At 54.7% G+C, this 10,905-nt stretch overlaps 1 protein-coding gene across 1 annotated transcript in view; it reads left to right on the forward strand.

Annotated features, from left to right (window-relative positions):
• The window catches only part of Dock6 (dedicator of cytokinesis 6), a 52,498-nt gene that overhangs the window by 23,623 nt on the left and 17,970 nt on the right, over positions 1 to 10,905 (forward strand). Inside the window, exons 23-30 of the mRNA XM_055619211.1 lie at positions 338 to 442; positions 3,857 to 3,949; positions 4,163 to 4,258; positions 4,986 to 5,126; positions 7,863 to 7,976; positions 8,101 to 8,271; positions 9,211 to 9,350; positions 9,433 to 9,602. Coding sequence (XP_055475186.1) covers positions 338 to 442; positions 3,857 to 3,949; positions 4,163 to 4,258; positions 4,986 to 5,126; positions 7,863 to 7,976; positions 8,101 to 8,271; positions 9,211 to 9,350; positions 9,433 to 9,602 — 1,030 coding nt within the window. The remainder of the gene's footprint in view (positions 1 to 337; positions 443 to 3,856; positions 3,950 to 4,162; positions 4,259 to 4,985; positions 5,127 to 7,862; positions 7,977 to 8,100; positions 8,272 to 9,210; positions 9,351 to 9,432; positions 9,603 to 10,905) is intronic.

Raw genomic sequence — 10,905 nt, forward strand, 5'->3', positions numbered from 1 at the left:
TACATACGTGCACAGATGCGCACATGTGTGTACTTTATGTGTACACACATATCCTCTGCACACACACGCATGCAGTTACCCATGCACAGATATGTACAAGGCGCGTGTGGTCGGGCCCCATATGCATGTCCATATACATGTGTACATGCTCTCCGTATGTAAACCTACGAGGGTTTGAACACACGTGCACTCTAGACCATTATACACTCCGTGAGCACCCGAATACCGCACATTTCCCAGGTATGTTTGTGGCACGTCTGTGCTCTGGGGCCCGTGGCCTCCCGCCTCCTTCCCTGTGCCTGGCCCAGGACATCGCCCCTTCTCTGTGTGTCCTCAGGGCGTCGATCGCTCGCACTCCTGGGTGAACTCTGCTTACGCTCCGGGAGGCAGCAAGGCCGTGCTGCGGCGGGCGCCTCCGCACTGCGGGGTCGAGCCCAGACAGGTGCTCTCCCTACCTGCCTCCGCCCTGCATGACTTCCTCCCACCTTCTTGCCTGCAGTGAACCAATCCCTGGGGGCTGCCTGAGGGACAGCAAGGACCCCACGTGACTGTGTCTGGGGCTGTGGAGGTCTGTGTCACAGGTGTCTGTGGTCAGCCTTGTGCTGCCCTAGTTGGCGGTGTGGCCCAGCGGCCCAGTTCTTTCACAGCAGATACGAGGTTCTAGGTTCTATCCTCAGTACCACCAGGAAGTAAAATTAAGACTAAGAAGCAAGGTGGGGCGTTTGCTTTTGATCCCAGCACTTGGGAGGCAGAGGTAGGTGGACTCTGAGTTTAAGGCAGGCCTGGTAATTTGGAGGCCATCAGGGCTGCGTGGTGACACCGTCTTAAACAAAAACAGTGGGAACAAACATAGACCCCAGCCCCAACAGAGACAGAGACACTGGGGTGGTGTGTAAATGGACACACGTCATATGCAGATGTACACGCCTATAACCACTGCATGGCTGTTGCCCTCTAACCATCTGTTTTAGGGGACTTCTAACCACCTCCTTGACGTGGCCAACCCTCAGAAGGGACAGGCAGCCCTGGACCTCTGTAGTTCCCCACCTGTGCTCACACAGGGGTTTCCCCAACTGTGTCGTTTCCCAGGGACCTGGTATCAGGAGCGGCTTTGCCTGCAGTAGGCTTCAGTTCCCCTCGGGAGGCAGAGACAGGAGTTCAAGGTCATCCTGGGCTACCTAGACGTTTCAAGGCAGCCTGGGCTACCTCAGAACCTGTCCCAGCAAACAAACCAGATTCTCAGTGAAGTGCTCAGCAACATGGCCCCAAGCGAGGGCATAGGGTAGACCCTCAGAGGGATTTCCTGAGCGGCAGCACACATCCCCGAAATAGACACCCACAGAGCGAGTAAACAGGCTCAAAGTGCTGCCATGATTGCCTTCAACAGGCTAGAGCTGGGGCTCAGCAAATGGAGCTGGCACGCACACAGCCCTGGGTTCCATCTCCAGCACCACAGAAACCAAGCATGTTGGTACAAGCCTGTAAACCCAGCCTTGGAGACGGAGGCATCAGTCATCCTTGGCTGTGTAGGGAGTCTGAGGCCGGCCTAGAGAACATGAGACCCTGTCCCAAAAGGAAAATGCTGGGAATGAGGTTCGGCGGTAAAGCATTGTCCTTAGCCCATGTGGCTGGTTCATATCAGGCTCTCGATGGGACCCAGGGTCCTGAGCAAGCTAGGCATACGCTCTGCCAGCTCAGACCCAGGCCCAGCTCACCCCAGCCTTTAAATATACATACTGGATTGTTTTATGTGATTGGGTGTTTTGCCTGCGTGTTTATCTATGCTGCACTTGCCCGGTGCCCTGGAAAGTCAGAAGAGGGCATCAGGTCCCCTGGGATTGGAGTTACATATAGCTGCGAGTCACCATGTGGGTGGTGGGGATTGAACCCAGGTCCTCTGCAAGAGCAGCCAGTGCTCTCAACTGCTGAGCCGTGCCTCCAGCCCCCATCCCCAGCATTTTAATCAGGTCGTCCTCAGTTTCCTGCAGGGTCAGTTAGGGTTTGGAGGGCTGGGAGAAGCTCCCAGCAGGGCAGTGCTTCAGGCAGGAAGCAGTCTTTGCAGTGGGTGGCCAGGCTGAGGGAGCAATGTGTGCCAGGCCATGGGAGCGACAGCACTCAGTACCGGTGACTGAGTCAGTTCCACCACTGAGCCTCTTCTCCTGACCAGACAGCCAGGCCAGGGAACCGAAGCAAGGACTGCCCCTGTGCCCAGTTCGCTGAGGCTCTGTGAGGCAGGGCTGGAGCGGGAGGCCAGGCCTGTGGTCCTGGGTGCTTGGCACATACCATCTCCGCTGTCTCACCTTCCATCCTTGTCTTCCTCCTGTCTCTACACTTCTCCTCCACGTTCAGGAACTCCACTTGCTGGTCCAGTCCTTCAGTTTAACTCTTGGCCTCATCCGTGCTGCATTGGCCATGCTTTCCCTGTCTGCATGGCGCCCTGAAGCAGGGGCCTTGGCCAGCCTTTGTGTCTGCTGTGCCACGCGCACCCAGCTCACGGCATCACCTCACCTTCATTGGCACTCTTGACTCCATCCTTCCCACCCGAGCCCCTGAGGGCTGGGGTGGAGCCCAGGCCTTACGCACAGGAAGACGAATGCTCTACCACTGGGCCAAATCCCAGCCCCGTTTCCATTGTTCTGCGTCTTGTGGAGTGTCGTTCTGTCTGGTGGTTGTGTTTTGAGACAAAGTCTTTCTTTGTAGCCCATGATGGCCTGGAAGTCACACTCTTCCTGCCTCCTTCTCCTGAGCAGTAAGATGTCAGTGCACGCACACACACACACACACACACACACACACACACACACACACCCGTGTCCAGTTCCCTCTTTCGTGAACAGATCTGATTTCAGCTACTTCTTGACTACCTTCATCGACACTGCCCCACGTCCTCACACAGCACCCAGCCACAACCCCATTCACACAGTCCCTTGTCTTTTACCCATCTGCCTCATTGCCTGTGTGGCCCCGCCCTTTGCCTCAGTCCTTTTCTACTGCTAGAACAAAGTACTCAAGACCGGACCATAAAGAGAATATTTAATTCATGGCCCTGGAGGCTCAGGGAGGCCCCGGAGCCCTGGGCCTTTCTTGCTGTATCATGTGGTGAATCGTGGCCCATGGTGACAGAGGCAGTGAGCTAACTCAGGTCTCCCTCTTCTCCCCTTTTTTCCCCTCCTTTCTCCATCCCCCCTCTTTCTCTTCTTCCCTCCCTCCTTCCTTCTTCTTTCTTTTCCCTTTATTGTGAGACAAGGTTTCCCTTGGCTTGGAACTCACAGTCCTCCTGCCTCAGCATCCTCAGGATGACAGGTGTGTCCCACATCCCTCGCCTTTCTCGGCCTCTTCTTCTATAGTACCGGAGGGTCCCACACTTGGAGCCTCACCTAACGCTGGTCACCTACAAACATCCCACCACCAAATGCCATCAGCATGGCCTGCCTGGGCTTCCTGAGCCTCGGTCTCATAAAACAAAACAAAAACAAACAAACACCAACTGGTCTGGTGGCACACGCCTTTGAACCCAGCACTCAGGAGGCAGAGGCAGATGGATCGCTGTGAGTTCAAGGCCAGTCTGGTCTACAGAGCAAGTCCAGGACAGCCAAGGTAACACAGAGAAACCCTGTCTCATAAAAACAAAAACAAAAAAACACAACCCAAACACAAAACCTCTAACACGTGAATGAAGTTTCTGAAGATGTCTTTAAACCAGAACATGAGTTCTACCTTTGTTCATGCTGGCAAGACCCATCTCTCTCTTCAGCCATGCCCACACGGACCGATCCATCCTCCATCCTCATCTCTGTTTCCATCACATTACTAACTCATTCTGCCATCCCACGCTCTCCATCCCATCCCATCCTAGGCCACCGACCGCAGCTCTAGCCGCGCCTCCTCTTACGTTGAGGCCTCCTCCTCGGCCCTGCCAGCCCCTCAGCCAAGACACACTGTACAGAAGGTAGAGGGGACAATAGGGTGGCTGATCTGATGTCTGCCCTGTGGCAAAGGGGTCCAGTGCTTCTCCCCGAGGCCCAGAGCCCAGCAGGGGCTGGAGTCCGCTCTCTTCTCCTCCTGCATGGCCTCCTGCTGCTCTGACCCCCAACCATGCCTTCCTGAGGGGTGTGTGGGAGGGGTGGCCTCCGGCCCCCGCTGACCCTGCCCCTGCCCGCAGCTGCTGCATGAGGAGCTGGCTCTGCAGTGGGTAGTGAGTGGCAGCACAGTTCGTGAGGTGGTCCTGCAGCACGCCTGGTTCTTCTTCCAGCTCATGGTGAGCACCTCCCCGTCCATGGAGACCCCTGAGAAGAGGTGCCCCAAAATGGCCCCGAGGCTCCTTCATAAGGAAAGATGGAGGGCATCTTGACAGTGGACCCCCTCTCTGGAGAGGACTCCTCAACCCAGAGATGGGGCCTCCCTCCTGCGAGAGGCACCAAGCACTAGAGGCCAGGCTTGCAGACACCCCCTGGTTCCTTCAAGTGTGGTCCTCTTTCCTGGTGCCTGCTGGCCCTGTCCCCACTGTCCCCCATAGTCCTCCAAGACAGGAGGGGCTGGACCTGGTACAGGGCTGTGAGCCCAGCAGTAGGGAGGAGGAGCCAGGAGGGTCCCTGGTACTTGCTGACTGGCCAGCCTCAGTAAGACCCGCCTCAAAACAAGAGGTGGACCTTGGCCTCCATGCGAGCTCGTACACTGGGTTTTAAGGCTCCACCCTTGGTCCCACCTACTCCTCAGATCCCTTCCACTGCTGCTACCTACTCAGCCTCTATCCAGACAGCCTTCAGGCTGCATCTCACTGGGGTCCGGACCCCTTAAGCCCGCTGGTCTTGATGCTAGAGTTCCGCCCCTTCTCTCAAATCCAGACCACACCTCAGCCACCACTCAGCTCAGAGCAGCCAGGCACCCCAGTTTCCCTCCAGCCCCACCAATGTGTCCTAAGCTCCTCCCCCAACCCTCATGCAGCACTTATGTGACAGAGCCCTGTCCTCCTGCCTCACCCCCAGGTGAAAAGCATGGAGCTGCACCTGCTCCTGGCCCAGCGACTGGACACTCCACGCAAGCTGCGCTTCCCTGGGCGCTTCCTGGATGACATTGTGGCCCTGGTGGCCTCCGTGGGCCTGGAAGTCATCACCCGAGTCCATAAGGTGAGGGGGGACTCCGGGCCTCTTGGAGGAAAGCGGCCGGGTGGGCAGATGCCGTGTGCCCGGCGGGTCTGTTCACCCATGGTCTCTTTCTTGAGCACCCGTGGTGTACATAGCCCTGGCTGCATTTAGAGGCACAGCAGTCAATCAAACAGATCACGTCCTTGTCCTCGCAAAGCAGTTTTAGAGGGAAAACCGAAAGGTGAGATGGTGAGGCTGGTTCGCAGCTGGACGATGAGAAATGAGCATAGCTGAAGGGGGCTCATCAAGGGAGAGATAGGAGTCGGTGAGGACATGGAGGGGGAGGGGCACATCCTGTGGCCCGTGGCATAGTACCAGGATACAGTCGGAACATAAGTGGGTATTGCTCTCCTGGGACCCTGATGCTCACGGAGGCCCTGGGATCACCAATCCCAGTCCCCACAGGGACGAGGCGAGCAGTAGTTGTGATCAGTGTTCTTATGGAAGCTTTTATTGACCGCCTTCTGCCTGCTTCCCGCTGGACCGCTTAAATCTCACCAGTCATCCATAGTAGTAATGTTACCTCCACTTTACTGACAGGGAAACTGAGGCAGAGAGTGACCGAATAGCTTAACCTGGTACCACTGGGGAGAGACAGAAAAGGATCTGAATCCAGGTCTCCCTCTTCTGTGGGGGCGTACAGGGTCAGAGAGTAAGCTCCACCTCGGACAGAAACACCCATGGCTCCGCTGCATCCAACCCATGCCATCCTTCTTCTTGTTTCTTTTGTTTTGTTTTGTTTTGTTTTTTGAGACAGAGTTTCTCTTTGTAGCCCTGGCTGTCCTGGAACTCACTCTGCAGACCAGGCTGTCCTCGAACTCAGAGATCCGCCTGCCCCTGCCTCCCGAGTGCTGGGATTAAGGCATACGCCACCAACACCCAGCTCGGATTTTTTTTTTTTATTAGATTTATTTATATATTGTGCTTGTGTGTGTGTGAAGCGTGGTGCCTGTGCAAAAGACAGCTTAGGGAGTCCATTCTCCTGCCCCCACGTGGGCACACTCAGGGCATCAGGCTTGGTGGCAAGCGTCTTCGCCCTCCCAGCCAACTTGCCAGCCTGTCTCTTCTGACTTTATTTTATTTCATTTTTACAGTTTCACTGTGTAGTCTGGGCTTGCCTGGAACTTGCTGTGTAGACAGGCTGGTTTCAAACTCAAAGAGAATCACCCGCCTCCACTTCCTGGGTGCTGGGGTTAAAAGCGTGTGCCACCATGGTCAACTCTCTTGAGTTTTTTTTTTTTGTTTGTTTGTTTTTGTTTTTTTCTTTTTTTGGGGGGAGTGTTGGAGAGAATTGTTGTTTTAACACAGGATTTCTCTGTGTAGCCCTGGCTGTCCTGGAACTCATTCTGTAGACCAGGCTGGCCTCAATCTGCCTGCCTCTGCCTCCTGAGTGCTGGGTTTAAAGGTGTTCATCACCCGCTCTCCTGGCTTTTAAAGAGAAATGTCACTTGGGGATTCAACAGGAACATTTTAAGTTTGGGAATCCTGCCCATGTTACACAAGCCGAGTGACCTCCAGGCTGGTCCAGAGGTCCCAGTCTTGATGTCCTTGGACTAGTCCCAAGCGCTGACATTGGTATCACTGGCGATGGGTGCCACACTTCAGCCCATTCCTTTGGCATGTAATGAGCAACAGCTGTATCTAATTCCACGCTCAAGGCAGCTCCAGCCAGGTGTGGTGGTGCACAGCCATGATCTCTGCACTTGGGAGACCGAGAGAAGAAAATCACAAGATTGAGGATAGCCTGGGCTATGTAAGCTCACCACTGTCTCCTAAGCCTGCTGGAGGAGCAGCCAGGACCGGAGGTTTCCCTCGCAGCTTTGGCACACAGTAGTTGCTCACTGGATGCTCATTAAACCCTTGCTGAAGGCATACCGTTAGAGCACATTAATTTCTAGAATTCGATGATAAGCACTTAACAGAACCAAAGTGTTTCTCTGCGCGTAAGTAGGCTGTGGGGCTTCCAGAGTTTGGCTCGGGCCCTCCCGGTTCACCAGGGGTTTCGAAACATGAAGGAGTTCTGTTGTGTTTTCTGTTTTGTTTTTTGTTTTTTTTTTTTTTAAACCTCCACTCTGATCTCATTGGCCAGAATATGGTCAGCTAGCTATCAGCAGCAAGGAAACCTGGGGAATGTGTTCTGTTGAACTCTGACATCTGGATGTAGGGAGTGAGCTACCCAACTATCGGTGGGAAAAGGAAAAGGGGGGGGGGACTGGAGAGATGGTGCAGAGGTTAAGAGCACTGGTCGCTCTTCCAGAGGTCCTGAGTTCAGGTACCCACATGGTCCCAGCACCTACACAGTGGCTCCCAACCATCTGTAATGAGATCTAGTGCCCTCTTCTGGAACGCAGGCAGAATACTCTGTAAATAATAAATATACAAATATTTTTTAAAAATGTATGGTGGGGCTGGGTGTGGCAAAGTGGAACACACCTTTGACCCTAGCTCTGAGGAGGCAGAGATACATATATCTCTGTGTGTCTGAGTCCAGCCTGGTTCACACAGTGAGTTCTAGGCCAGCTAAGGCTACAGAGTGAGACCCTGTCACAAATAATAAAAATAAAGCAAAACAGAAATATTGTGAGTGACTCGTGGAAGGGGAGATGAAGTCAGGGAGGAAGACCTGGTCACAAGGGGTTAAGGAAGTCATGCAGACGTGGCCTCAGTGAGCCAGGCTAGGTACCAGGACTATGGGCTGACAGGGCGCTGTGTCCCCAGGACATGGAGATGGCTGAACGCCTCAACGCCAGCCTGGCCTTCTTCCTCAGTGACCTCCTGTCCATAGCAGACAGAGGCTACGTCTTCAGCCTGGTACGAGCTCACTACAAGCAGGTAGGTGTGCACGGTGAGGGATGTGGAAGGTGTGGCTGATGACGTCAGGGACCCACGTCCCACAGACGTCAGGGATCTGTGGCAGGGTGACGCTGATGTCACCCATGCATGGCCTCCCCCGCAGGTGGCCACACGGCTGCAGTCCGCCCCCAACCCAGCCGCGCTGCTGACCCTTCGAATGGACTTCACCCGCATCCTGTGTAGCCACGAGCACTATGTGACCCTTAACCTTCCCTGTTGCCCCCTGTCGCCCCCAGCTTCCCCATCCCCCTCGGTGTCCTCCACTACCTCCCAGGTAGGTGGCCCCCTCCCCCTCCTTTTTTTCACCTTAAGCGGCACACCCTCCACCCACCTTCTACACCTTCGCTTCCTTGTGCGACACTGCCCTGGCAGACCCTTGGCCTTTGACTTTTCACCTCTGAGTCCTCACCCATGACTTCTCAGAGATTTTCTAGGAGACATGTCCCCGATGACCCCCAAATCCAATTCTTGGACTTGCATCCAATCTTCTGTCTCTCAGCCCTTTGAGTTTTGGCTCTATGCCCTACCACCTCATGGATGGGTTACCCTGACCTCTCACCTCTGACCTTTAAAGATTTATTAATTTTTATTTTATGTGTATGGCTGTGTTCCACATACACGCTCGGTTCTGGCAGAGACCTGAGGAGGACACTGGATCCCCTTGACCTGGCTTTACAGATGGTTGTGACAGCCATGTGGGTGCTGAGAAATGAACCATGTCCTCTAGAAGAGCAGCCAGTGCTCTCAACCGCAGCACTAACTCTCCAGCTCCTCACCTCTGACCTTTAACCCTATGCCCACAGACAGTGCTATTGCACTGATATTGTCGGCCCACAATAAGTGAGCAAAAAATATGATGATACTTTCCCGGGAGATATTCTTAAGTTAAGTCGTTATCTTATGGAGGGAGCATGTGTGCTGTGATTACAGCCGATTCTCTCCGTCCACCCTGTGTGCCCTGGGGGCTCAAACTCAGGCGGTCAGGCTTGGTGGAGAGGGCCTTTCCTGGCCGAGGCCTCTTGCTGGCCCCTACTGAGGCACATTGAGGAGGGAAAGCGGGAAAGGTCCAGATTTAGGTCTGTGGGTTCTGCTCTCCCATCCCACACCCCCACCTCCAGCTCTTGATGCTCACTTCAGTTGTTTCCACGGTGGCCACGCTGGTAACCTTTAACCTCTGACCCTTGACCCTGGGCATCTGCTCTACCATCTGCAGAGCTCCACCTTCTCCAGCCAGGCCCCTGACCCCAAGGTGGCCAGCATGTTCGAGCTGAGTGGGCCGTTCAGGCAGCAGCACTTCCTGTCCGGACTGCTGCTGACAGAGCTGGCTCTCGCCCTGGACCCAGAAGCTGAGGGGTGAGCGCGGTGCGTGGGTGTGGCCGGGGACAGCTGGGGCCAGGAGCCGTGTCGGCACCACGCTGACCCCATCACTCCACAGGGCGTCCCTTTTGCACAAGAAGGCCATTAGCGCCGTGCACAACCTGCTGTGCAGCCATGATGTTGACCCCCGCTACATGGACGCTGCCGTGAAGGCCAAGGTGGCCGAGCTGTACCTGCCGCTGCTCTCCCTTGCGAGGGACACCCTGCCACGGCTGCATGGCTTTGCCGGTCAGAGGGCTGGGGGAGATGGGGTTTCATGGGCCAGGGTCTCCATCACAGATGTGGGGTGGGAGAGTCAGACAGTCGGCCTCAGGGTGAGCAGCTTGGGGCCAGGCCCTTGACAGCGTCCGCCTCAGGCCAGTTACATCTCTGAACCTCAGCCCTCACTGCACAGTGAAACAGTGTTGGGGTCCATTATGCTAGGGGAGCACACAGGTGAAGCACTGTCCTGCCGCTGACAGCCCATGTGGACAGGCCTCCTGATGACGTGTCGCTTTCTGAGGGGAAGGGCGGGGGCTCACTGGAGACAGGCAGCTGAGGAAGCGGGGCCTCCTGCTCTTGTCTTTTCACTTTCAGTTGGTAGCTGCAAGTCCTGCATGGCATCCAGGAACAGTCTAGGGCCACTGCTTGGGTAGGACCTGGGAATCAGCCCTGTATAACATGGAGGAAGTCTCAGCTCTCATCTTCTACATTTCTCCTCTCTCCCTTTCTCTCTCCCCTGGACTCTTTGTGCGACGTGCCTGCTCCTGCTGTTTTCCGGTGCTTTCTGCTGTCTGTTCTGTGTGTCTCATTTCAGCCACATTCTGTTCCTCTGTCTTGGAGTTCACTGTGTCTTCAGTCAAGCCCATCTATTTAGTTCTTGGTTTTTGGTTTTGTTTTTTTCATTTTCTATCTGTGTATGTGAAGGCCCAGGGCTGAAGTCAGGAGTCAGCCTTGATCCCTCTTCTACCTTCCCTGATGAGGCAGGGCCTCTTCTTCAGTTAGGCTGGGAGCTTGCTGACAGGGCTCGTCCCACTAGCCGGCTTGCCCTGGATCCCGGGTGCGCGCCTCCTCAGGCTGGACCTACAAGCGTGTCGCCGTGCAGTCTGGCCTTTATGTGAGTGCTGGGAGCCTGAACTCCAGTCTCATGCGTGCGCAGCAGATGCTTAGCCACCGAGCCATCTCCCAGCCCAAATTCTTAACTTCAGACACTAATTTTTTGACTTGTAAAATGTCGTTTGTTCTAATTTTTTCATAGTTCCAGTTTTATTTTTGTCATTTTTTTGTATTATTTCACATGTTGAATGTTTTACCTGCATGTATGTATGTATACCACGTGCATGCCTGGTGCCTGCAGAGGCTGGAGGACGTCAGATTCCCCTGAAACTGGAGTTACACATGGTTGTGAATCACCATGTGGGTGCTGGGACATGAACCTGGGCCTCCTGAAGGAGCAGCCAGTGTTCTTCACTGCTGAGCCATCTCTCTAAAGCCAAGCAGTGCTCATCTATCTATCTATCTATCTATCTATCTATCTATCTATCTATCTATC

Source organism: Psammomys obesus, unplaced genomic scaffold, assembly GCF_907164565.1.
Source record: "Psammomys obesus unplaced genomic scaffold, mPsaObe1.curated_primary_1811, whole genome shotgun sequence".
NCBI classification, from domain to species: domain Eukaryota; kingdom Metazoa; phylum Chordata; class Mammalia; order Rodentia; family Muridae; genus Psammomys; species Psammomys obesus.